This window comes from Pipra filicauda, unplaced genomic scaffold, assembly GCF_003945595.2.
Source record: "Pipra filicauda isolate LSUMZ 115617 unplaced genomic scaffold, ASM394559v2 scaffold36_size6622888_pilon, whole genome shotgun sequence".
Taxonomy (NCBI): domain Eukaryota; kingdom Metazoa; phylum Chordata; class Aves; order Passeriformes; family Pipridae; genus Pipra; species Pipra filicauda.
In genome coordinates, this window is record NW_024104498.1 from 2,321,804 (window position 1) to 2,349,714 (window position 27,911).

The 27,911-nt window shown below is 40.1% G+C and overlaps 1 protein-coding gene across 3 annotated transcripts in view; it reads left to right on the top strand.

Annotated features, from left to right (window-relative positions):
- PIGK (phosphatidylinositol glycan anchor biosynthesis class K) overlaps positions 1-27,911 on the top strand; it is a 62,318-nt gene that overhangs the window by 8,656 nt on the left and 25,751 nt on the right. For all 3 annotated transcript variants that reach the window (XM_027746112.2, XM_039384723.1, XM_027746113.2), the window contains exons 7-9: positions 217-334; positions 1,096-1,206; positions 4,821-4,993. In XM_027746112.2, the coding sequence (XP_027601913.1) occupies positions 217-334; positions 1,096-1,206; positions 4,821-4,993 (402 nt within the window). The remainder of the gene's footprint in view (positions 1-216; positions 335-1,095; positions 1,207-4,820; positions 4,994-27,911) is intronic.

Genomic DNA, 27,911 nt, shown 5'->3' on the forward strand with positions numbered 1-27,911 from the left:
GTTTGCATTCAGAAAGAACAGTTGTTTTTTGCTTTCAGCTTCCTGCAGTTAGAGCTGCTCAAATGAATTGCTTTGCCTAAACTCACATTTTAAAACCAGTCACTGGGAATTCTCCTGTTCCTTGGGTTCCTGGCAGCTGTCCTGGTAACTAAAAAGCAAAGTATGTATATCTTGTTTAAGTAGAAACAGCTAAGGAGGCTGTTTTATTTCTTTCAGGTACAATGAGTTGTTGTTTATTATTGATACTTGTCAAGGAGCATCCATGTATGAACGGTTTTATTCCCCTAACATAATGGCCTTGGCTAGCAGCCAAGTAGGAGAAGATTCTTTATCAGTAAGTACATTTATGTGATCCTGAAGACAGTTTTCAGAAAGCTTGAGTTAAAAGCACCAGTTCCTCTTGACCTTTAAGTAAAAATTTCCCCTGCAATTTGCTGAACTCTGAGGTATTTAGTCACACAGTGTCATTTTGGCAAAACTTGTAAGTGTACTTTTCCTGCCAGCTTTTGTGTGCTGGCCCAAAGAACCAGGCTAATGATGGATTTCTGTGCTTGCTGGCCAGCTTAAGCACTTTCTAGGGTAAGAAGAAATCTTATGGGAAGACTGCTGAGGGATGTGTGTGATGAATATTCAATTTAGGATTTACTACCCGTGATAGAAACCAAACCAAAACACTGCCTTTCACCTGCTGTAATTATATCCCAGCTGAATTACAGAAGGAGCAATAGGAGAGATCTCAGCCAGACCAAAACCAGCAGGTCAAGATTACCTGGACCCCTGGACACAATGGCTGTCCCAGCCCTGTTCTCAAAGTCCTAAGCAGGTCAGGGCAACCCACAAACCTGTGCTGGACCATTAAGAAGAAGGGTTCCCACCTTTGTTGAAAACACAGATATTACCAGAATTATACATAAACTGTATTATTCAGCTTATCAGCAGTATGTTGCTTCACAGGTAGTAATTTTCTTTGCATAATTTGCCTAAGAACAAAAAAATTATTCCTAACTTTTGTAACGTGCTGTTACATTCTGTTCCCTCCTGAACACACAGTTCTCTCCTGCAAATGCCCAGTAACTGTTGTGTGTTGTTTTTAAGCATCAACCTGACCTTGGGATTGGTGTTCATCTTATGGACAGATACACCTTCTATGTACTGGAGTTCTTGGAAGAAATTCATCCAGCCAGTCAGACAAATATGAATGACCTGGTAAGTAGAATACTCAACATTCATGAATATGCTAATGACTTTAACAGTTTCAAAACTTAATCTGTTTTGTCTGTAGGGTTCTTCAAATGCTTTCTGTGCTCCTGCTGTTTCTCTTTGGGGAAGGGTTTTTTTTTGCCATTGTTAAGTGTAGTTGTGTAACACTTCAGGGATTGACAGTGGCTTGCTGGCTACAGAAAAAATTAACTAGAATTAGCCAGATTTTGTTTTTTCATTGAAATATTAGTAAAGTATTCATTAAATATTCATTTCAATAGAATGCAGTATTTGTGTGTGAAAAATGATAGTAGGAGGCTTCTAAAGCCACCTTAAATGGATAGCAGACATTTTTCAGTTGTGGAAAGGCAGGCATTGGTGTTGTTTTGCAAAGGTGATTTAACAGTTACAGTTCTAACTGTGTGATCACAAATGCCTGCAGAGACTAATTTGTCTGTATATCTGCTTAGATTCCAGAGCAAGATATGTCCAAATCCATCAGTGTTTGGACTTCATTATATTAAATGTTATTGTAGATCTCAGGTATGAGGCAGAAGGAAAATAAGAAGCCAATCAGATAACCTGTGACAAAATTTATGGCAGTGCCTCTGTAGCAGTGAGATGACATAAAAAGTAACCTTATTTTCTTTACCCTATTAACCCTTTATACCTGTTGCAGTGTTAGTTTCCTGTAGTTGTGCATTATACTTTGGTACCTTGTAGCTGTAAATCCTGATGTGCTGTGTCAGGGATCCAAGAGCCAGCACTTACACAACACCCTGCCTTTGATTCATTTCTGTAAAAGGAGCAGCTGCTCAGAATTTTGATGCCACTCTCTGTCTGCAGAGGACAGTGTTAGCCTGGCTGCTACACGTGTGGTAGAATTCTCTCTGAACAGCCCACACTTGACAGATTTTGTGTTGATACAGAATTGATTCAGCAGCTAAGATTCAAGGTTCTTTTACTTCCACGGGAATGAAATTCTGCCCTATAATTTAATACCTTCTGATTATGGGATACAGATAACTTCACAATGAATCTTGGTAAAGAAGAGTGTGCAAATTCTTTATTGATTCAGTATCTTCTTCTAGCCTGTTCATTCAAATAGCACTGTAGAGCAGAAAATGAATTTGTGTTAATTAAAAAAGGTCATAAAAGGGAACAGCACTATCTACAGTGTAAGACACCATCTGGGAAGTGGTGTAGCTGGTCGAGCCAGCAGAATGTTAATCTGGTAGTTGAAGAGTGTAGAAATTTGTTAGCTGGCCAAGCAGTTTACCCTCTGAGCTCTTTGGAGAAGATACCAAATTGTGTGTTTGTTTTTGCTTATATGCCAAATAGGAGAAGTAAATTCCTTACACCGGGTAAGTCATCTTATCACACACCATTCTGCTGATTGTTGTTCTGGGAGTAAAAGAGAATGGACCCAAATATATCCTGATTTGTGATGATGGGGCTCTGAGTGACCCAGTGTGTGGTGGGAGGTGTCCCCACTCATGGCAGGGGAGCAGAACCAGATGATCTTTAAGGTCCTTTCCAACCCTGGCCATGCTGTGATCGTGTCCTGAGCCATGACCTGCACGTATTTCAGCAAACAATGACCACTTGATTTTGAGTTGATGCTTTCCAGGGCTTCGTCTAAGAGTTTCAAAATGACTATGGTTAGTCCAGGGTAAGGATATAGGCCTATTTTTTTGCCAACACTTGTAGGGGATACTTTGGCACTGGAATGCACTGTTAGTGTCAGCTGGTTTAACAATAAAGACCTACTGCTTATCCAAGTCTGATTTATTTATTTTAATTTAAATTAATGCTTTCCAAGCTCAGGATAACTTAAGTTTTTGGCAAACTAACTTTAAAATTAACTGGTGTTTAGTTGTTTCATCTTTTTATATGTCAAATGTCTGCTCTTTTAGAAGTACTGTGTATTTGTTACACTGCTTCTCTTTACTTTTCTCTAACCACTCTTGAAACAGCTTCTCTTCACATCCAGCTAAGGTTTGGATATTGCATTCCTGCAAAGAATGAGACATCTTTTTTCACAATCTACTCCACCTACTCCCCACCTGCTCCATCTGTGTTGCTAAGGGATAGGATAAAGCTGTGCAAATGACTGGCTTTAGGTTTGATCACAATTCTCAAAAAGTAAAGACTAAATTGAAATGTCACACATTTGAACTTTTAAAATAAGATTCAAATAAATTTCTAAATGAGATGTCATTTGTCATAAAGTAGCTGAAATTGTTGTTAAGAAAATTCAAGATAACAAAGTTCCCATGTTGGGGGAATTGTTTAGCTCTGTTAGAATAGAATCTATTTGTGAAAATCACTTGGAGAATTTAAGATTAAGAAAGAGGAGCACCCATGTGGAGAGCATCCTTCTTAGTCCTGTGTGATAAATCTATTGTGTTAAATACTCTGTGTTGCTGAGATGTACAAGGACTCACATAAACCAGCACTGTTACCAGGAGGTCAATGGACAGCAGCATTTCCCCTGGAGCCTCTGCCTAGTGGTGTGTCCAGTAGGGTTGTGGTTTGGTTGTAAGGTTTGAGTTTCTCTGATGATTGAAACATGAACTCAGCTTTCCACACTCACCAAGGAGTCTGGAGAAAGCCTTAGGTTGCTTTTCATGGTACTTGTAGCATTTTTAACAAAAATACAGACCAGTTACTATTTATGATACTGCATTATGTCTATTAGAAGATTACTTGAAATAAAGAAGCTCTGCATCTGTGAAATATTTGAGACTTTTGTGGTGAGCGTGGTGGGATTGTGCAAAGCAGCATTATGTCCAAAATGCATTGGTATTGCCTTGAATATCTACATAACAACTTTGTTACTTAAGAGGCATGCTGTCCTGGCTAAATGCTACAATAAATCCGTTACTGAGATCTTTATATAGAATGGAGTCCAGTGAAAACAGTTTATTAGTGCTGTGTGTGTGTCTTCCAGGTGTTGCAGGGTGTGTTGGATATGGGGCATCTGATATGTAGACAAAATACATGAGTAAAATAAATAATAAGGTATTTAGCTAATTTGTGGGTTTCACAGGATGTCTCTGTGCACTTAATGTACATAAGGCACCTTTGATATTTGAAGATCCTTATTCTGCATTAATTTGCGAGCTGAAAATTAGAAACAAGACTGATGGTTTTTTTTTCTGATCAAAATGTAAATTCTTGCTTCTTTATGAAGCCTTTAACATAGCTACTTACCAAAGTTTGTTTAATCTTGCATGCCTCCCTTTGGTAAATATGAAGAATTAATCCCCACTGGTGACTTCAGGAAGGTTATAGAAGCATTGCTGCATCTATATTCAGAAATATATTCGTGCCTTTATCAGGTAGATGTAATTGATGGTTGCCTTTCACAGAAGCATTTCTAAACTCAAATATAATTACTGTGAGGATAAAGATTTTCTGAAATGCATAATCAAGATGTTTATGCCTTTAAATGTTTTTGTTCAACCACCTTTTTCGGTTATAGAGCTTTTGCTGAGGTCAGTGCAAGTTTTGTGTGTCGTTTATCTTTCTTTTCGTAGCAATTTCGTTTTGGAAGGTGTGTGTAGGGACTCTTGCTGAGTGGGGGACAGGATGTGATTGTCCATCTCGGTTTCCAGTTTCAGGTCTGTCCAAAAAGTCTGTGTGTTTCCACCCCTGGGCATCGAACCGATCTCTTCCAGCGGGACCCTCAGAACGTTCTGATCACGGATTTCTTCGGCAGCGTGCGCAAGGTGGAGATCACCACGGAGACCATTGCTCTGGACAGGGACCCAGCTGCTTTTGAAAGCAAGTAAGTGGTCATTGTTTAGGCTTGGTTTGTACAGCTCTGTGCCACAAAACCAAAACAGTCGTGTAACTGTCGAGGAAAAAGAACTCTGGTTTCCTGTCATTTCTTACAAAGAATCAGGGAGTGACAAGAAGCTGAACATGAGCCAGAGTGTGCCCAGGTGGCCAAGAAGGCCAATGGATCCTGGCCTGGATCAGGAACAGTCAGGATATTAGAAAGAGAAACAGGTTAGATATTAGAAAGAATTTCTTTACAGGGAGGGTGATCAGCCATTGGAATGGGCTGCCCAGGGAAGTGGGGGATTCTCCGTCCCTGGAGGTTTTTAAGAAGAGACTGGATGTGGCATCAGTGCCATGGGCTGGGAATCACGGCAGGGTTGGATCAAGGGTTGGACTTGATGATCTCTGAGGTCCCTTCCAACCCAGTTGATTCTATGATTCTATGACATGGACCTCCTGCTGGGAGAAAGTTGGGGCTTGTCAGCTGAAAACTTTGCTTAAAAGTGCCTGCCCCTTTATTCAGGCTTGTAAACAAATGCTGCTCAAGACCAAGGTGTGGATGTCAGCAACAGGAGAATTAGTCTAGAATTTTGTTTCTGCCTTAGTGTTTCTTCTTTAGTGCTCAGGAACATTTAGTTCCTGTAAATTCCTGCTTGCGATAGTTTACTCCCTCAGGTAAGCTCCGAGTATAAGCCATCGATGAGTTGTTTGCTAACAACCAGCTTTTTAATACATGTTTTGTTTCTGTTCTGTGAGTTCTCTGACTTTTGACATTTTACTGTCCTGGGAATTTCTGTTGCTGAGATGCAGTGATCCGTTTGATTAAAATTTCTGGTGCAAGTTCATTGATAGGAGCTGTAACGGGGCTGCTGCTGCTTTGTGGATGAATAAAGAAGTATAAGCTTCTTTGTATTTTTGGGATTCTGTTGCCACCTATTGGGAACATGCAAAGGAAGATGTGCTTGTTCTTTAGAGTTTATATAACATTGTACTTCCATTTCTGTTGCATCTTTTATGTTTCATCATACTGCCCTGTAGGAGGGGGAAAACAAAGGACTGAACGAACGTGCTATATGAGGGATGAAATACTGCTCAACACATAAATTTATGTAAATCATTGTCTACCTTGTTTACTGTTGCTCAAATAAACAGGCTAGTGGGTAGCAGTTTTATTTGTTTTAAAGGTACCGGTAACTCTGGTCCTCACAGTTATAAATACCCTACAAAGTTTAATGCATTTTTTATTTTATTTTCAGGCTGTATTTTTATCTGGATCACATGCATTAGTACATAGCATACATGTCTTTCATTTTGTGACTCCTTAGCATAGAACACTAGTGACACTAAATTTGTTTTTTCACCGAAGAATAAAAAAATCTTTTGGCAAGTAACAGACATTTTGCTAATAAAAATCATGATGAAAACTTACCTATGCGGGTTTCTAATTTGTGGGTGATTAAATGGAGAAATAGATTTTGGAGGACTTTAATGTTCCGAGGCAGGAAATTGGTTGGAAGTTTCAGCTTTTATTTTTGTGTTAGTTTGGTGTCAGTAGATGAGGGTTTTTTTGGTGTCTGACACTACTGCATTGGACACGTGGAAGCAATGTTGAGAAATGGGCACTCAGGACAGAGAGGAATATTATCCTTGTGAAGTGCTCTGATATTTAATGGAAGCTGTGTTACATTATCATGGCAATTCCACTTCAGTTAAGTTGGTGAAATTGGAAGGGATAGAGGGACATGCTGGTTTAATATCTGAATAGTTCTCCTTTAGCTTGAGAGAGTCTTTGGGAATGTGTCCACCTGGGAACTGAAGCACACAGTAGCAGCTCATGGAATACTGCCTCTTGTCAGGAATGTGTGGGGCCATTTTTAAGTGGTCTTGTAGTGCAAGTTATTCACTGAACTATATTGAGATACAATTTTCCAAAAAAGTACTTCAGTTCTTGGTTTGTTGTTACACTTGAAAGAGTTTATAGGCAATATGTTTTTAATGGAGGAGAAAGTATGGAGTTTGTAAAAGTGTAGTGTAGCTTTATAGGTAGTGATGTGGAGTGCTTAATGAATTCCTTAAACAGAATTCTGAGGTCAGTACATCGTGGTGTGACAGCTCTGTTTAGCTACAAAAAATTTAAGAATTACAGCTCGAAGTGAATTCATTAATTAAAAATATTAATGCTTTTTAAAAACGCATTTTTGGAGGGTCTGATCTACAAGAACTAGTTACTCTGGTTTTAGTTAAAAAATGTTATAAACATCTATTTCTGAGGGTGTTGAGAAGGCAGAACACAAATTATGTGATTTTTGAATGGATTGTCCCAAATTAATGTAAGAATGACTCCAGAATGAAAGAATGTGAGTTCATATTCTTAACCTTCTCAACCATTCTGTGCCTTTTGGGAGTGCAATGGCTGTTGGCACTCTAATGTAAAAAAACTGGAGAAGGATAGGACTGGCACAGCCTGGTTTATTCTTCTTGGTATCACTGGGAGAGAACTAAACCAATCTTATTACAAATGAAATAATCCTTCCAAATTAGTTCTGACTTGTTCATGCCCAGCATTGTTTTAAAAGCCTTCATGAAGAAGAAAAAACTCATGTAGAATTGAACTTGGGCCCTTAAAGGTTTTCAAGAAGTATTTCCCAAGAAGTAGCTGATAGATCACAAATATAATGTGTTACATTGGTTACTGAGTGTGCACATTTTATTTGTTTAGTATTTGGTATAGTTTCCAGGCTTCATTCCTTTATGAATCATATCCTCTGTGTTTTATTCTTCACACAACATTAGCTTGATACCTTTTTTCTTTTCCTTTTACATACTGGTGGCAGTAGAATGCTGCAGAATATTTGTGTTACGAGCATGACCAGAAAATGAAATCCAGACTTGAGTTCTGACACAGTCTGAAGTAGTCTGTGTTAGATCTGATTTGTTTGTTTTAAAGCTGCAGGTGTCACATATGCAGATAAGGGCATTAAAAACCAACCAGACAAACGAGGTGAAGGAAGGTGCTGTCACGTGAGGCACGAACATGTATCGGGGTTGTACTGCCGGCAGACTGTTCATGTTCTCATCTTACCCACTGCTGTGACTTTGCCAAATCTTCTCAATAGAAGTTTGTTCTTTTGTTACACGATTGCTTAGCAATTACTTGGTAACACAGATCCACTCCCAAGCCCAGCGTGAGCTGTAGCTGTGCCACCAGATCAGAACTGGCAGCTCCGTGTTGGGCGCACGCCGGGACGTTTGACGAGAGAGGCCTTTGAAGTTCTCTCTGGCTTGGGCTGAGACTCTTACAAAGAACAACTACTAATTAACCAGGAGAAGAGGCTTTCTTTCTATCCACGTAGTGGTAGGTGAATATTTGCGAGTAAAAGCTTTTAAAAAATAAAGAGAAGGTTCCTCTGCTGTTTCCTTTCTTTGCAGCGGTTTCAGTCTAAGCTGTGTTCACTTCAAAGGGCTTGTTCTGCAGCTGCCTCAGTCCTGACTGGGTCTGTAGCTGCCAATTTTAGCAGAAAATCTGGCAGTCTAGGGGTTCTGGGGCTTCAGCTGGTTGTGTTTTGTCTGGATCTCCATGCAAGTGCAAAGAGTCCACATTAAGGAGTAGAAGACGACCTGCATCTTTGGAGAAGGAGCCTTGCAGAGTTTAGAATATGTAATAAATTAGGAGTGTGTCGCTTAAACTTGGACTGTAACTCTACAGCCAGTTGGAACAGTCTCCTTTTCGGTTCTTGTTGCGAGGAAAAGATCTGTATCAGCAGAAAGTGCTGGTAAAAATTGGGATGAATATTTCCCTTGGGGGTAGTAAGAAGTGAATTAAAGACAGCATCATATAAAACCATCCTCGTTTCATTGCTTTTGAGAATTAGGCTCTGTATTTAATACTTCTCTTACGAAGAATTGTGATACTACTGGCAGTGATTGTTTTCCTAAAAATAAATAAATTGGCCACTTGTGTTAGGAAGGATGCTTGTGTAACAGCATAACGATGAGTAATTGGTTCATTTGCTGTATGCTAATGTTCTCTCAGTCTGTTTTTTTTTTGTTGTGTTAGTGTCTCTTTTCTGTCTCTTTCCTGCCCTTTCTTCTTTTCAGTTTGATGTCCTTAATAAGTAAAGCTGCTGTTGTGTGTTCCTGAAGCCTTGGGGGATCCTGAACCAGTAGATTGATTGATTGTTTGGCGAGTCGATGCTGTTTAACTCAGTGGGCTTCCCTTAAAACTAAAGGGGCTGGGTTTGTTCCGAAATCCCAATTCAGCCTGTACCTGGTGCCTCAGATTTGTGGTTCTTTTAAGGTTTATAAGCCGTTTTTAGGACAAATTCAGGGCTAATTCTGAAAGCTCTCGTTACACGGACCCGGCCCGTTCCCGCGCGGTGCCGGCAGGTGGCGCCATCGCCCCACCGGGAGCGGGAATGGGATGGGATGGGATGGGAAATGGGATGGGATGGGATGGGAATGGGATGGGATGGGAATGGGATGAAATCGGGATGGGGATGGGGACGGGATGGGGATGGGAATGGGGTGGGATGCAGATGGGATGGGGATGGATGGAGATGGAGGTGGGATGGGATGGGGATGGGGAGGAGATAGGGATGGGGATGGGATGGGGGTGGGGATGGGGATGGGATGGGGGTGGGGATGGGGATGGGATGAAATCGGGATGGGGATGGGGACGGGATGGGGATGGGAATGGGGTGGGATGGGATTGGGATGGGGATGGAGTGGAGGTGGGATGGGATGGGGATGGGGATGGGGAGGAGATAGGGATGGGGATGGGATGAGGATGGGGATGGGGATGGGATGGGGGTGGGAATGGGATGGGGGTGGGGATGGGGTGGGGATGGGATGGGGGTGGGGATGGGGATGGGATGGGATGGGATGATAGGGCTTTGGGGCACCCAGCCCTCGCCCCCCTTGTGTGACCCACCTGAAGTCAGCCGGGCACGGAAAGGAGGAGCTGGGCTCACTTGTTGCTTGGTGTGAATTTGAGGGGGTAACAGCAGGGGTTTATCTAATTTTCCACTTTTCCTGCTGGTCAGCAACCTCGTGGAGATGTAACTGTGTTTCAGTTTCAGAGTAATGTAAAAAGGGAAAAAGAACTTAAAAGTTATCAGGCCCCCCTTGAATTGCCAGGGAGGTTAAGAAGCCATTAATTCCAGGCAGCATTGTTCTTCCACAAACATTTTGGATGGGTTTCATAATTTATTACATGAAGCACACCAGTCAGTTACACAGGCACTGTATTTTCCTCTGATGTCTTACACATTTATTCTGTTTTAATGGTAAGTGTGGATTTTGTGATCCATTCGTGTTTTGATAGCCTGAAAGTAATTAAAGATGGGTGAACTAATACTTGCTCTTAAATATTATTGCTATATTTCCTAAAGTATTTTTAAAATATATTTGGGGTTTCATTGCTTGCCTAAAGATAGTTCAATGTGTACATATCCACATATACCTACACTCCTATAGCTGTAAGTGAAAAAGATCTTTTCAAGGTAGTGCAACTAAAATGAATATGAAGGGTATAGAAGGAATAATTATATAGGAGGGTACAATCTTAGTAGTATAACATCTGTATAAAATAAATAAGGATGAATGACAATATCAAAAGAAACTGCAGGTATAAATCGTGTTGGGGAGACTTTAAGTACACTAAAGTGTTATGCTTGGTAATTATAGTCCCTGTTTAGCAAGATATTTCAAAAAGCAGCTTTGAACAATATATTATTTATTCCTTTGAAAGTATTTCTTTGACCATGCTTTGTGCCAGAAAAAAAAAAAAAATTTTGTTTCAAAACTGTAGCTCTTGAGACAGGTTCCCTTTGGTCTGATGGTTTTTCACCCCTTCCCCCACATTTTTGTTTTATGTGGCATCTTGCATTTCTTCTATGAGAAACCTTCAACTATTAGTACCAGACTGTGCTTCTATCATTTCACATTTTCAGTACAAGGCTACTTTGCTGAACCTATATATAGTTATTCATACATATAATTTTAATAGACTTTGACAGCAAAGAAACCTCTTGGTCTGTAGAGGTAGTGTGAAGCACATGCAAATCAATGGCAGTATTTTTATTAACTTCAGCTTTTAATCAGGTCCAGAAGCTACATGTTCTTCATAAGTGACTTAGATGTGCCAGTGGACTGGCAGTGAACAGGTAATGTCTAAAATGGTTGCATGGCAGATTTAGTGGGAGGTCTTAAGTATATCCAGTAGATTTTAAATCATTGAGATAGCTTGAAAATATCCATTAATCACAGAATGTTCAATCAAGGTCGTTTTTCTCCCCTTTCCCTCCTTTTTCCGCTCCTTTTTTCACCTTTCCTACGTAACATCCTTATTTTATTAATTTTTCTTCACCTTCTCTGTGTGATCTTTACCTGCTATTATTTTTGCAGTTGAGTGGGCTGCTTTATAATTGCAGTCTCCTGAAGTGCTTTTTAGTCTTTCTAGTGCTATTTATATGGAGGTCCTGGCTTGATTTTCTTGCTTTGCTGCCCAGGTGCTAAATATAAATTAATATCTGTTCTTAAGGTACTTCCGTAGCTGTGTACTGGATGTTTCTGCTGAAGGAGACCATGCAAGCAGCTGTAGGATTTGGCATAAAATCTGATCAGGAAATAGTTTCATGTAATTTTGGCATGTTTTCAGCACTCTGAGGTAACATTGATGTTTGTTAGGATACACTTCTGTGTGATTTCTAGGAACCAGAAAAAACTGGGGGCAAAGAGCAAACAGGCATCTGGAAGCAGAGATTATGGGACTCTTAATCTTTGGAATTTAGTGGCCAAGCACACATTAACATTCCTTATGCCCCAGAAATTAATCTGGGCATGTAACTATGAAGTCTCTGAGGCTCAAGCAACATCACTGCTTTTTGTTTTATATGGTATTAAGCCATGTGAAAATGCTCTTAGTCTTTCCCCGTTGTGAAAAAGCTTACACTTGATTTTTTTTTTTGAGTGCCTGAGAGATAACCTTCTGGATGGTCTGCCACTGAAAATTTGTGTCTTGCCCAAAGCTGTTGGAGAGAAAGGGGCAGTCTGCCTTCACAACATATTTATATAATGATGGCTTAAAGACCATAAGCTGATCTCTGTCTGCATCTTCCAGCCCTCCCAATAGGAGAGACTTTTCTTAAGTCAGATGTTTGGTGAACCAAAGCTCTCAGAGTAGAGCTGTTAAATTTATTACTTGTAAATACAAGTCCTTGAAGCCTTCTTGTTGGTTTTCATAAAGCTGTGTGATGGACTGGAAGGCAGTGAGATGTTTCCCTGCACTGCTTATTTCTGAAGGCTCTGCTACACTCGGAGAAGTTACACTGCCCAGTGGGCATACTGAGGGCCCCAGAAGTGAAATGTAGATTGTGAAAGAAGAGCTGAACTCAAAAAAAAAAAAAAAAAGGCATTGCATTATTGCCAGGCATCTCTTTTCTATGCAGTTAGCTCTTTGAATGGACCAGGGCGAATTTCTGCTGTCAGGGGAGCAGGAAACTCACAATTGCATCAAAGGATGGAAAGAAAACTCGAGGTGATTACAAAAGGCAATTCTGATCACATAAAGCACTGGATTTACAGATGGCTTGCTGAGCACTGTTTAATATTACTTTATAAAATGAGATTGTTTCATGTGTTTGGTCAAGAGTATCAGAAATCTATAGAAACTGTGGGAGGGGAAATAACAGATGCTGAATACGTCTACCAAAGTGCCCAAGCTACTGCTAAGATTATTTTATAAAATTTGTAGGACAGCAAAATATTACCTGTGTGGTAAGATTGATCTTTCAGGAAAATATAGTAATTCTGTAAACAAAGAATTTAGTGCAAAATGGGATTTATTCAGCACTTTTGCAGGCAGAATTCTGGTTGCATGATGGGTTGGTATTGGTAAATAACAAACAAGAAGTAATGGAGTACAACTGTTTTGTATCCCCTGAAGTGGAAAAAATAAAAATAAAGATGAAAGCAGGATACAGAAGGGAGCTGGAGCTGTTCTGGGGTTGGACATATTGTAGTGGAATCCTAGAAAACTGAATTCAGTTGGCTCCAGTTTACTGTTTGGAGATTCCTGGGGCTGAAAGGGAATATAATTGCAACTGTGGATGTGCAGCTTTCCCAGAGTGGTCACAGCCCATCTCTGTTGTGCCAGTTCAGAAAGCAACACTGAATTGGCCACAACTCTACATCATACTGAAAGAGAACTATAAAGGTGGAAAACCTCTTACTCATCTACCTAGAGGTCAGATGTAATTTGGAACAGAAAGACAGGCAAGATTTCTCTTTTACAAAGTGAACTGGAAGTTGCTACTGCGTGTGTGAGTGTAGAGGTGTGTCCATACTCTGTAATGTAGCATCAGTTTATGTTTTTAATGTATTTATGTTTCTTATGGATGCGGGAATGGTTCAAATAATTGGACTTCCAAAAATGAAACCTTCAGATGATTAAGGGAATTCCCCTTTTGCTTTGTGCATACTATACACAGTAGTGAAAGCACAGCATTACTTGAACAGCATTTTGATGACGGGCAGGAATGAGGATTTAGAAGCAAATTTGGAGAGGGAGAGCGTGTCTTCTTCCCATCCCTGCCAAGAGTTGAGATGTGAATAGTTCAATCCAGTAGTTCCCAAGAGAAGGCAAGACCACACTGGAGGCTAGAGTATCTTTTCCTGTGGGGAAAGAAAGAATAAATGTTGAGTATTGGTGTTCAGAGTTGCTTTAGTATTAATTCCTTGAATTATGTCATAGCTATTTTAAATTTTTATTCCTACTGGTTAAAAAAAAAAATGTTACTGAAGTGTAGCTGAAGTACAAATTTATTCCACTACTAAGGGAGTGGTTTATCAGAACCTGAAACAATTAAAAATGATGCACCTTCCCCCTGCTTTCTGTTGCTGGATTCTTAATTTTACAGTGGTATTTTCTGTGTAATTCTCTGTGTAATTGCTATGTGAAAAACGTACAAAAAAGTCAGTGCTGGAGGGACCAGATGCAGAGGAAGAGATGGAATAATACTGACAGTGTATTGGTACAATTTTAGACACTGATTGAAGGATAAGGGAAAACACTGCTAATCTGTCAGAATAATCTTCAACAGATGATAATCTTTAAATTGATGGTGTATTTTCACTCTTTTATGTTTCTTATCTCAATATTTTAAAAAATGTTCATTACATTATTGGTTTTTCAGCAAGGAATGAGAAATGACAGACACTTGGATTTGTGCAGCTTCCGAATGTGTGCAAGGGTACTTCGTAGGAGTGGGTTACCTCTTGTACTTTGCAAAATCATAGAATCATAGAATCAACTGGGTTGGAAAAGGCCTCTGAGATCACCAAGTCCAACCCTTGATCCAACCCCGCTGTGGTTCCCAGCCCATGGCACTGATGCCACATCCAGTCTCACCTTAAACACCTCCAGGGACGGTGAATCCACCACTTCCCTGGGCAGCCCATTCCAATGGCTGAGCACTCTCTCTGGAAAGAATTTCTTCCTGATATCCCACCTGAACCTCCCCTGGCACAGCTTAAGATTGAGCCCTCTTGTCCTACTGCTGGTTCCTGGGGGCAGAGCCTGACGCCCACCTGGCTCCCCCCTCCTGGCAGGGAGTTGCAGAGAGCGATGAGATCTCCTCTGAGCCTCCTCTTCTCCAGGCTGAAATGTTTGAATTCACACTTAACGTGAGGAATCTGAGTACCCTCATCAAGTTCAGTTAACCGTTACTGAAAGTGGTTTTGCTGTCCTGAGACATGGCATGTTCTTAAGGCAAAGCTGGGTTCGTTTATTCTGCTTAGAAAAGCCAAACTGGCTGTCAGGGGAGGCCCCTGGAATGTGTCGGCCCCGTCCCGACCCCACAGCGGGCTGGTCCTGGGTACTCTGGGGACCTGTTTCTGACAGGTCTGCTGCCCTCCCTGGGAAGGGATTGCCTGCAAGCAGAGAGCAGATGGTCCTTGAGCCCTCACTGAGGGCACTGTGTGACAGAGGGGGCAGAGTTAATCCGTGGCCAGGCCGTGCCAGCCCGCGTGGCTGAGGGTGTCCTGCCGAACAGCCCAGTTTGCTTTCCAGCTTGCACAGACCCCATATGGGCTCCAAGAGGGACAGGAGGGCTGGGGCTGCTTGCTGCCAATATGTTTTCCCCATGGCTGCCTTCCTGGAACTGCAGTCTGGGGCGACTGTTCTGCTGGCAGCAGCTTTCCAAAACTAGGGACAAATCTGGCTTGCAGATTATCCATCTGAATTTCCTCCTGAGCAGCATGGTGCTCTGAAGGGTAGGAATGGTTGGATTTTCTATGCAGTTGGAAAGATTAGCTAAGTGTAAACTGCATGAAAGGAGTAGATAAGAGTATGTTTTTCCTCTGGTTCCACAGTAGCTATTTAAATTTGACAGGTGCATATAATATTATAGTTGTATTAAATAATTTGAGTGAGATAAAAGTCAGAAAGGGTTACTCGTATTCCTGAATGATTTCTGGTCCTGTGTTACATGCAAGTGAGACATGTTGCCATAGACAATGCTTCAGCTGCTCTAAAATTTCAGTAGTATATTTTCTATTTGATAATAGGAGAAAAGTTACACCTCTAAATAGTTAGCAATTTATAACTCATTTTGGTTTGTGAGAATAGAGTGAACCCTCTAGTTACTGTAAGGTTTATCTCAATTTAACTGTAACATAATATTTAAGCTTCATAGTTCCCCACTGGCTAGTATTTTTTTTTCTGTTGGTTACTTAAGAGTCTGAACCATGACTTCCTGCTAGAATAAAATAGGAATGAAGACTTCTTGCTGTAGGTCTAAATTTTAACTGGGGAATTGGAGCAGAACAGCCACTAAGTGAAACTGTTCTAAATCTCAGCCATAGAGGACATAACCTCTGTTTCTTCCTCAGCTGTCAAATAGACTGCCCTAGTTCCTTTTTCCTGTGTGTGTGGTTTCCCTCTGATACAGTTTTTACTAAGAGTTACTTTATTACAAAATATTCTGAGCTGACTTCTATCTTATTAGATGCTTAGGAGCTTTTACAAATGTCTCCATAAAAATATATGACATATCTATAAAATGGATAAATCTGCACTCTGCTGTAATGTTTTAAAACTGGAAACTGTGTGTGCACGCAAAAAGTGTGGTTAGGTGGAAAATTGTCCTTAAATCAGAATACTCCTACATGGTTTGCGAATCTAATGGCACTTCTGAAAAATATTAGACTGCTTATTATTAATCTGTGGGTTTATAAAGTAATTTAGGAAGGACAGGAGAAAGTATTAGGCTAGCTGTAGCAGGAAGACTTTTCATGCCATAGATTCAGAGATGGTTTACATCAGTGTCACTCTAAATGTTTTATAGTAATAATTGTTGTATTTATGTGATGTGTGTTTGTCTGTTCAGTTACTAAAGAGCAAACATCTAAGAAGCACCATGAAAACAGCTTCCCCAGTTGCCATTCCCATTCCAGCAGCACTGGAAGCTGTAGAAGGGTCATGGAGAGGGACACGCTTCCAGTTTGGTGATGGAGTGTGGGAGAAAGGAAAACGTGGTGGTGTACATATCCTGCAGACAGAGGGATTCCATTCTGGTCACAAAATTCTTGTTATATTGCACTGGTGAGGTTCTGTGCAAACATAATTATTTCTTTAATACTATGGGAGATTATACATGAGTCAGTTGGCAAGTCTGTGCCTAATTTTGACTGTTCTTAAATTGAGCTGATAGTAAATATAATACATTTAAGATTACAGTGCAGTTCTTAAAATATTATCATTATCACTGCGTTGAATTTTGTGTACACATATGTGAGTTTTATGGGTGATAATAACAGATGCAAGAGATGCCTTAGAATAATAGTGATTAGTAGAGTGATATGGAATTTACTTATGGTAGTACATCACCCAGGAGGTTGAGGTACTTAGTTGAGTTTTTAGATATCCCAGGTAATTGTTTCTTTCTGCTTTCTCTGGATGGAAAATGAAGTCCTTTGCAAGATACATTGAGACTGGAAAGAAAAAGTAGGGGGAGGGGAAGCTTATTTTACATATTGATAATTATATCCTAAAATGCAGCTCTGGAAGAGACCTAATCACTGTGTGACTGTTGCCTGATTCTTGCTGTGAGCGTAAGAGAAAGCTGTGCAGATTGTGGCAGATACAGATATCATTAGAAAGGAAATCCCACCTGCTGTGGAAATCCCCCCATCTTTAATGTGCCAAATGAATATGCATCCTGCACGTGGTAACAAACTGAAGTCTCAGGAAAACTAGTGTAGTGTAAATTGCAACAGGGAGTGATTAATGTATTAATGCATTTTATGCCTACTGTGCTCATCTAGTAATCAGATTATTTTGCTAAAGGTAATCAGAATTGTACAAAAGAATAATTATATAATGAAGCTAACTTCGCCAGGAATTTGAAAAGAAAGAAAATTGCTGAAATGAAGTGAGGCAAATTGTAGATTATTTATTCTCGTTTGTCGTTGTAAAATAGAAGAGTGATTTTTAGGTATTCTTCTTTACAAACTGAATTGAAAACAAAGTTAATAGGAGAGGAGGGAATCAGGAAGTCAGTACAATCAGAAATAACAGCAGTATACATGTTAGTCATCTACTCAAGTCAAAAACTATTATGTGTTTCTGATTATAAAACCTTATGGAAAATTTCCATAACCATAATAAAAGACAAAAAGGTGAGTTATTATTGTTGAGGCAAGTGAATATTGAACGTAACCCCTCTCCACAGAAAGTAAATACAAAATCATTCTCGGGCTTGAATTCTATGAAATAGTAATTTTCTTAGTTTGTAAAGCCTTTTCCTTTTTTGCCCATATTTTTAATATTGCTTAAAAGAATGGCAGTATTAAAGTAGTAACTCCTTCTAATTTCAATAGCCTTCTCTGCTGACCTGGACCAAACTGTCTCCAGCACAGCCTTGCCTGTAGATATTACGAAGCCAGGCTCCAGGTTCGGGTAATTATATTGGAGTAAAACTGTAGTCCAGTTGGAGTAATTACATTGGAGTAAAACTTCAGTCCAATGCTTTTGGACCTCATTTAGTGAGTGAAGTAGTTAATCTGTTTGTTGCTAATAGCTTGGTGTGGATTTATTTTTGTTTTCAATGTTCAGTCTTGTATGTTGAAATAATTTCGTGTCGTTTACTCAGCTCAGTCTGGTTGAATTGCTGTGTGTGTGTTACTTTTTGTGGGATGGTAAGTGCCCCTGAGAGGTTCTTCCTACCTGAAACAGAAAAAGATAACCTTGTCCTGTAGAAAATATCAAGACTGCATCTCCTCTGCACTGATACAGGGAAAAGCAAAACTTTAAGACCAAATCTATACTGAAAAATTTAGCCCGAAACTTAAATATTATTGGGAAAATAGATTTAAAATAGAATCTCAGTGAAGAGTCTTTGGAAATGGCTCAAGCCTTTGCATATATTTCATCTGTTTGTTGGCATGTGCAGTTTGTTTCCTGTGGGTTATAGATCAACAGACTGTGTCCTAATCTTCACAAATATTTTATCCAAGCGACCAGAAGTATTTTTGTTCTGTGACAGGGAGATCTGGGCTGATTGTAATCTGCAGTGGTAGTGCAGTAAATAACACGGTTCTCATTTAGTTTAGTTGTGTCCTGCTGAGTCTATGGGAAGCAGCAGCAATTCCTTTTCTTTCCAAAGAAAGTTTCCACACAAGATCTTCTGTTCCTTAAGTGTTACTGTTTTAACAAATTGCTCTATCTTATATTTACTGGTGTGTTAATTAATATATTTTACCTGGATAATATACATATTAAAAGAAAGAAATGTAGTCAGACATTTAAAAAACAAACCAACCCCCTAAAAAACTCCTCACTTTATTTGCTCATTCTCAGAATTTAGCAAAACTTACCATTTTTTCAGTTGCTACTGTAAAATACCAGGTTTCTCATCTGGTGCAGCATACAGCACCTTAGTCAAAGAACTATTGTTGTAGAGTAGATAAGATTAAAAAAAGTCATTGGGTTTGATGAAAACCTGCATGAACAGTGAGGGGAAAAAAGCCAAAGTTACCATAGCAACCAGCAGTGCTTTAGAAAGTAGCTGAGAAAAAGAGGAGAAATGGAACAGAAAATATGAGGGCCATTTCATAAAGCATTAAAAAATAAAAATGAAATCTTAAGGCAAATATGATTACTTTTCAGCTTTTATCTTAGAAATCCCTGATAAGCAGCAGTTTGTCTTTAAATATGAGGAACAGTGTTAATAAAGAAGTTTTAGTGTTTAGCCCACATTAGACCCTATTTAAGAGATACTTTTGTAAATTTGGTTAAAAATGATGGAAAGTTTTATGAGTAGTTATTTGTTGGTTTTTTTTCTTACCTTTTTTCTCTCTGCACATGGTTTTCTGAGCAACTGCAGTCTTATCCTGTGCAGTAGAGAGGGCTTTGAAAATGTCCTTGGTGGTATAGCCGTGACCAAAAGTCTTAGTGGTAGATGTGGTCCCACAGTGGGAATAGTGTGAGTTCCTTGTGGGATGGTTCATTGGATCAGCTGCCCACACAGCACTGCCCTTCCAAATGGGAGTGCCAAAGGCAGCTTGGAAATTGTTGGGCATCAGAATTCCAGGAAAGAGCAGTGTTGGTAAGTTTAGGGGCCTGAGTTGCCCTTTCATAACATACATAAAATAACACGTACAGTCAGTCACCTGTGCCTTTGTGTCTGAACCTATATCCTGATACCAGTGATTGATTTAAAGGCTGAGCTTTGATACCTTTTTTTGTCTTTTTGAATGGAGTCAGCATTCTGCAGTGCTCTGAGCTGGGGTAGGAAGTCTAGTGTTTTGCCCATATATTGCTTCATAGTTTTAGAATCACATTTTATGTGGGTGAGCGTCAAATGTACGTGGGATAAAATTGCAAGCATCTTTTCTTTCCTACTTTCTATGCAGCTATTAAGTCTTAAATTTGATCTTAGTCCTCCTAGAACAAAATGGTCCATGTTGGAACCTCAAGCAAATAAGAAAACTGTGATAAAATCACTTTAATGTTCTGTCCTGAAAAAGTGCTCTGTGTGAGGATTGAAACAACCTAAAAGTTTGAATACAAAGAGGGAAACAACAAACACTTTATCCTTTCTTTAGAATACAGTCTGACTCACTTCTTGCCTTCTCTTCAAACAACTGTGTTGTTGTGTGTTTGGTTGCAGCCCAGTTATCTTCTCATATGGTTAGAATATGATTTTATTGTATAGATGGTACTTAACTGTCCTAGACAGTGCCATAGCCTGGGGCTGTGCCTGCATGTCAGTGCAGTTGTTGCTTCCATCTGTTTCTTTTGGAAAAAAAAAAAAGGCATTGTTTCTGAATAAACATATTTATTTTATAAACCACTATGAAATGAAAATGTTTTCCTCTCCTTTTCTCTCATGTGGAAGTTTATGGAAGGGTAAAAAGTCTTGCATCATTCCCCAAAGTCTTCCTGTGCATCCAGAGGAGACATTTGTGATGAGTTCCTTATTGTCAAGTGGGCATAGCATTTATTGTATGAGTTACAAATACATGTCTGTATTGAAGTGAGAACTGAGACTGATAAAGTTGAAAAGGAAAGGTGCTGTGAAATTCTGTAAATGCTTAGGGTCCCTTCTCTGAGAACTTCCTGTGGAAGATGTAGAAGCACTTTGGCACTGTTCTCTTGTCTAATTGCCTCATCTAAAGACATTCTGTACTTTCTCTGTAGCATAACTTCTGCTCCAGATCAAATGCAACATTTCTTACTACAATATGTGAATTCTTCCTTAGGAGCAACTAGGAGAAGAATGCATTCTGAATAAGATCAGTTTAGTGTTTAAATACAAGCCCTAAATGTAATTTTGAGTGAGTTCTTGTCCATTATGAGGTTGGAGTTTGACCTGATGAACTTTTCTGGAGTGGCTGGACTTCACATGGTAAAACTCTGTGCCGGGCAGTGCATGATAAAGCAGCCAACTTGTGAGCACAAACTGGGGCACAACAACCTGGGATCATAACAGAGGCAGTGGAGGTGCTTTTTCCTGCTGCAACTGGACTCTGTCACACGTGGTTGCTGCTCCCTGACGAGCCATCCCTCCTGCAGGCAGATCCCTCTGCGCTGCCTGCCTGCCTCTGCCAGAGGATTGATTCAAAAGCGCTGTAGAAATCTTCCAAATCTCAGTGTGTGACCTTGTTATCACCTAACAATCTGTTCAATCTTTGGAGATTATGTATGGCTTGCTCTGACAAGGTGCTGTCTATGTGTACTTCAAATTAGAAACTCATAAACATGGCGTTGTGAAGCGGTTTTCTGTGACATCTCTGTTAAGTTCCTGCAGAGCTCAATACAAACAAAATAGGTATTGTTTTCTAGGATTTTCTGTGCTGTGTTTTTATAGATTTGTGGAAACTTGAAGTGTGGTGCTGTTAGTGGGTCATGCAGGCTCGAAGCAGTATGTTGTGAGAAAATGTGGTCTGTCACTAATGTCATGAAGTGGGAACATGACTGACCTCTGAATGTTTTGGGAGATTAAACTAAACCCCACTAGGTGGTGCAAGCAAATAAATCACCTTGCAAAATGCTTCTTTCCAGGTGAATAAATTTGGGGAAAGGGTGTCTTTATATATTCCCCCAAATATATCCTTTGTTTTTTTTCATCTGTGGTTTCGTACAGTAGTTATTAAAATTTAATATTTAATGCTACCATAAACCAGTCATTCCACATACAAGAAAAAAATGCATTCTAGTTTTGGCTGAGACCTTCATGTCTGCCTTTCTTTCTGTGTGGGCAGGTGTCACAATGCTGAATTCATAGCTGGGGTGGTGGCTCTCAGAGGAAGTAGCAGAGGGCTTCCTTCGTGTTTTGCTGTGCTGTCAGGAGTGGCTGCTGTGAAATAACATCCTTCCTAGGGGCAGACTTGGCATCTGCTTGGAGAATTCTCTCTCAGGATCTCTCTTGTTGCAGTTTCACTTTGGAATTGCTTACCTTTACAGCAGGATTGTGTACATACCATTAAAACTGTTTGTTTGTTTGAAGAACAGATTTCAGACAGTAAGTTACAATAAGGCACTGTCAGTTTACAGTGGGGTGAATAAGGTTCCAGTGGAAAATATTTCTGACATGCAGTGGACGTGGTTGGTCTGTGAGGGTTAATGTGTATGTCAACAGATCAGGAGTTCGGTTTTGTTTAAAAAAACAGACAAACAAACCAGAAAACCACAAAACAAACCCCAGACCTTCGTTGTACTCCTTCGCTGTGCTCCTGAGATGACAGTACCATAACCTTATCAGTTTGTGTTGCACTTGGCTATGCCAAGTCTTGAATTATATAGTCTTGAATTCAGACTATATAACCTTTCAGTATCCTCCACCCTCCATTGAATACCTCTTGTGTAATGGTGATTTTACTGAAGATGCAATAACCCATAGTTGGTCAACATCTTTTTGTAGCCACGAGTAGCAAAAGTTTCTGAATAACAAAACCCACCACATTCTTGAGATGAGTGGAAGACCCCAGGAATTTCTACCTATGGAGAGCCATCAGCACTCTCATTTTCTTGTCAGTAATCATATTTTACCAGAGTTTCCCTGCAGGCTGCCAGCCCTTCTGAGAAGGCAGTGGCATTGTGGGGCTGCCATGACACTGAGGAAACCCCTGCCTGTGCTGCAGTCAGCTTGAGATAGAAGATGTTCTTCCTAGTGCTGTTTTCCCCATATCTGTCTTCCAGACCTTTCTCCGTGAATACAGTGTGTCAGTAAATACTGTGCTACCACGTTTCAGCCCAGGACTCTGTGATGAGGCAGTAACTGCAGTCACTGAACAGCTCTCTGGTGAAAGTTCAGTCCGTTACAGTGCAGTGTATTTACTGAAATGGAAATTTTTCAGTTCAAGGTGTCTTCTGTATTCATCAGTGCGGATGGATGTGTTTGCCACATTCATCCTGGTTTTGATAAACGCAGACAAAATAGGGTTTTGGTTTGGTTTTTTTGGTGGGCTTTTCTTTTGTGTTTGGTTTTGGTGGGTTTCTTTTTTTAGGAAATAAGATATTAAAGTATAAACAGGCTATGCCCATGAAATCTCGGTTGACCAGCAGTCATAAAGAATACATATACTTCCAACAAATAGTCAACACATACTCTGAATTTCGCAATAAGATTTTGTTAGGCTGTATATCCTCTGTAGGGTACAAATAGAAAAGTTGCTGCAGAGGTATTAAACTTTAAATGCAGAAAGAAAATTTTTTTTTCTTAGTTTCCTTGGGTAGAGGACCAGCATACTCGATTGCCATTCATGCACTTTTGGTTATTATTAACTCCAAAACCAGAGTAGAACTATATATTGATGCAAGTAGAAGGGACTTCAGGGTATGTCTGTTAAAATACTTTGATATTGAAAAATCAGTGCCAATGGTTTTGGTTGCTTATATTGCAATAGTCTGTGGGAGTCCCACTCATGAGTGAGGATCCTCTGTAGCTGAGCAATGACCATATACAGGAAAGACACACCCCTGCCAGTGTGGTGCTTACATGCAAAGTACTCTCACAGTTTTGGTGACAGATTTATTAAACATTCCTGAAAACATGAGAGAAAAAACGGGTGATTTGGAAATGAAGGTTGTTTTCCACAAAACATTAAAATATGAAGTTAAAAGGTGCAAGACAGAATGTAAGCTCTTTACCAGACTTCACATATTTGATAATGTGTAGCACACAAAATTTTGTAGAACGAAATCTTCTTTCAGCTGTTGCATTCTTTGTGTTTCCCTCAATTTGGATTCTTTTTCTTGAGCATATTACTGTGCAATTGGAGTTTCTCCATTGTTTCTATAACTGTTACTTATTCCATCTGCAGGGGGCAAAAGGGAAGTCTGACTTCATTATCTGTACTGAATGAACCAAGAAACTTGTAATTCTTCATTTAGTTTCATGGTTGCCTTTTATGCATATATGTATACACACAGACACATTCCCATTTATGTATGGGATTGTGAAAGACCTTGGCAGCATTGGAGATATTATTCTTTTACCTAAGGTGTGCTGAGCTCCTGAAGTCACTCAACTAAAAACTGAGTGACAGGCACTGTGATCCTTTCTGCTTTACACAGTCTCTTGCTGGTAGTATCTGCTGATAATGTGTGCTTAACATTCAGATTTACCGATACAATTTTCTGCAGATTTTAAACGTGTGCAGGAAATGGCTTTTAAATAATGGAAGAACCTACCACAGGAATGAGGTAAAGACTGAGATTAGGTTAATAATACTAGTCCTTCAATCTTAGTTACAGTTGTAAATAATTCTTATGTAAACCCTTGCATTTGTTTTTTAAAAAAATAACATGGACAATCCTCCGAGAAAAGAGTGAACTTCCTGGTTTTTTTCTGTGTTTAGTTTCTGAAAGTAAAACCACATGAACCCATTCACTGTATACACTCTACTGTCATAAGACAGTCTTAGAAAGTCATGGTCAGCTTAAGTTTGGGCATGACTGAGTACTGAAGGTTTAATTTTAAAAGTTTAAGTCCCATTTTCAAAAAGAACTGTTTAATATTAATCTTTGATAGACATTTTTACTAGCACAATAATTCTTATGACTCATATTTTTTACTGTGGGCAAGGTCCAACCCATATAGGTGTTCCTGAAAAACGCCCTAATTAGTTTTTCGGAACTTACCATTTTATATAAGTAGCTTTTTCTCTGTTATATTATAAAGAAGATCTTTGATGATTGCTGCAGAATTGATATCAACATAGGTATGTAAATAAACTGAAACTTCTGTAAAAAAAAAGCTTTTTTGTGTTTAATAGTCTTCTCTCTTTACTCTTGCAGTAAGATAAATCTGTACAGAGAATTGAAGGTAGCTGAGGAGGAACAATGGGGAGGGACATGGCTGTAGCTCTCAGAGCTGCTTCTGTTGCTGCTTTAGCCTTGTCCCTTGGAGGCTGCAGAGTGGAAGGGTGCTGGTAGCCTGTGGCACGCTCCAGGCTGCTGCATCTGTCCCTTCCCAGCAAGGAGAGGGTGAGGTGATGGGGAATGTGGACATGCCAGGCTCTGAGGTGCCAGATTTCCTCTCAAGTGTTTGGATTAGAAACCACCTTGGAATATTAGAAGTTTGGCTTGTCCAGCCTACTGCTTGGCTTTGCAGCTAGGAATACCTTGCAAATCCAGACATATGTCTGGTACAGGCTGTAGCTACAGATGCTGGAATCAGCACAGCACTGAACTGAGTGCAGGGAGATAATGTGTCTCTCTCTCTCCCACAGGCCTCAGACCCAGTGGGTTGCCTGGGTAGACAGGGGAGTTCCCAAGTTTCTGTGCCTCTTGGGAGGTTAGCAAGTGGTGTGCTGTGTACTTGACCCAGGGTAAGTGTGACTTGCTGCTTCTGCTTTTGTTCCTGAGGGCAGACCCCTAAAAATCATAGGGGATTCAAGGCTATAAAGTTTGTAAAGTCACTAAACTTAATATAGAACACTCTGGTTAATATACAGTGGTCTATGGTGAACAGGAGACAATTCCTTTCTGGTTCTAGTACTATAGAAATAAGTGAGGACAGAAAGCCAGACCATAAAATAATAAAATGAAAAAAAAAAACATGACTACTTTACAGAGTCAAAAATGAACAGATTCATTGTTAACATCAGCAGACTCAGCAACCTGCAGTACCTTGGCCTCAGAGAATATGATCTAAGTGTTTGTATTTGAACTAGAGGTTTCATCTGCCATTAACAAGAACAAACAAAACCAGAATCCAGGCAAAAGTAGTGCACAAGTCATCTATAAATAACAGAAAATCATGGTCAAGAAGGTAAGACTGATAAAAAGCTCAAGAGCTGCATACATGCTGTGCAGCTTTCTGTGAAGAAAAGCCCTTCTAATGTGCTTAGCAGTATAATGTTACCTGGGTACATGCACTGACAGGAGAATTAAAACATTTACTGCTGCCTGATTGGAATGCTGCTCAGTTTTGCCTGCTGTGGCCACTCTTAGGACTCCTGGAGTTGGCTGCAGAGAGGAACAGTGGTGAAAGAGGGGAAAGCACTTGATTAAGTCTTGTGATACAGTGTTCTGCAATTCTTGGTGTATCTTGGTTGTCTGCTTTATGGAAATGTGTTAGTTATCATGTTGTAGCAAAAAAAGATCAAAAGCAACAGCTAGTATTCAGGAGAGGCTTGATTGCATAGCAAACCACTTCTCAAAAGCCCAGAACTGTAATTTTTATGATTAATTTTCTGAGTGCTGAGGGTATAGCGTTGTTTCCAGAAAATCTGGGTCTGTTATTGGTACTGATATGTGTGTTCTTTTATACATTTATAAGCAGAAGTTCAGTTGGTGTCTTCCCTGTAATGTCCTGTCAGTAGGGGCTGGAAGCTGGCAGGCTGATCCTGTGAAGGGTCTGGAGGTGGTGATGGACACCAGGTTGAACATGAACCAACAGTGCTGTCGTTGTCAATAAGGGAAGCTGCCTGCTGAGCTGCACGAGGAGGAGGAGGATTAGCAGATTGAGCAATATTATTATTATTATTTCTCTTTGACACTGATGAAGCCCTACCTGGAATACTGTGTGTGGCATTTGGCCTTCCCCTTCAGGAAGGATGCTGAGGCAGTGCAGAGGGTCAGTGCCTAGAGCACATCCTGCGAGAGGGGGCTGAGAGGGCTGGGCTTGCTTCCCTGAGAACATGGAAATGCAATAGCAGGCTGCAGCTGTTGGGAATGCAGTTCCTGAGGTGGGTCAGGGAAACTCTGCTTGTGGTGACAAGAGGCGTTGGCTGTAGGTTTGTGGCTTGGGAGGTTCAGAATGGACATCAGGAGAAATGTTTGCCAAGAGGGCAAAGTAGCACTGGAGCACATTACAGAGAGAGGTGGTGGAGGTTCAGCAGGCAGAGCCGTGGCTGACCCGACCTTGTGTTGGGAGGTTGAACTGGGTGGTCTCCAAGAATCCCTTAGAAACAAGATTCCTGTAGTTCTGCAGAGAGCAGGTGTTGCCACTGCTACTTTGGCAGATCCTTGTAGTGAAACAAGCGGTCTCATGAGAAATTATAGCTGGATGGTACATTGTGTGACTCATGAACTGAAGAAATAGAAGTATGTGCCGTGGGTGTAGAAATATTGGGGCTTAAAATATTTGTATTGTGGGGTTTTTTAGAAGGTGCTTGTTGAAAAGTGTAGCAATACAAACCAATGCAGATACATTGTTTAGTTTGAATGTATGCAGGAAGGAACAGTAGTATTAAACAAAATATGAACTTTGCTATGAAGATTAATTGTGGGCACTAAATAATGGAATTGCTATCCTGGCACATTTCCATGTTAGTTCTTTGATTTAAAATTATCTTCCTGCTGGTTTTTCTGTCTTTCAGTGGCATGTGGTGTTGAGTTGTCTGCATAAAGACCAGGTACTGCTGATAAACTTTCAGTTGTGAAAAATGAACAAGCTTGCTTTGTCCAGCTGAAAGTTTAATTTCAATATGTACTTTTAGCAATATTTAAAATACCTGTGTGACGTGGTGCCATGGGAGGATTTGGTCTTTTTTCTTTGAGATTTCTTTGAAATTCAGTCATGGGTTTCTAGACAACTGGTCATAAAGTGATAATAACCTGTGTGTGTTTTTAACCACTCTTGTAAACATTGCAGTTAGAAGGGACTGGGTTAAGGGGGAAATGTGCAGCCTCAGTTCTTAGATACAGCACACATGCACATCAAACTAGGTGGAATGTTTGCTCAGTGAGGTGGGCAATGTTCTCCTCTGGCTGGTTTGGACCATCAGTAGAAGTTCCTCTGACATTGCTGGGCTTGTCTGTGCCCCAAGTTTGGAAAATCTGATAGAGACACTTGTTCTCTTTTTCTCTCCCAACCCTGCCTGGTGTGAGAATGAATTAGCAATAAGTGATGAGTACCTACTTTTAGCTGTGGACTTAAATGGTGATTTTCAGTGATAGAGGAGAGACTTAG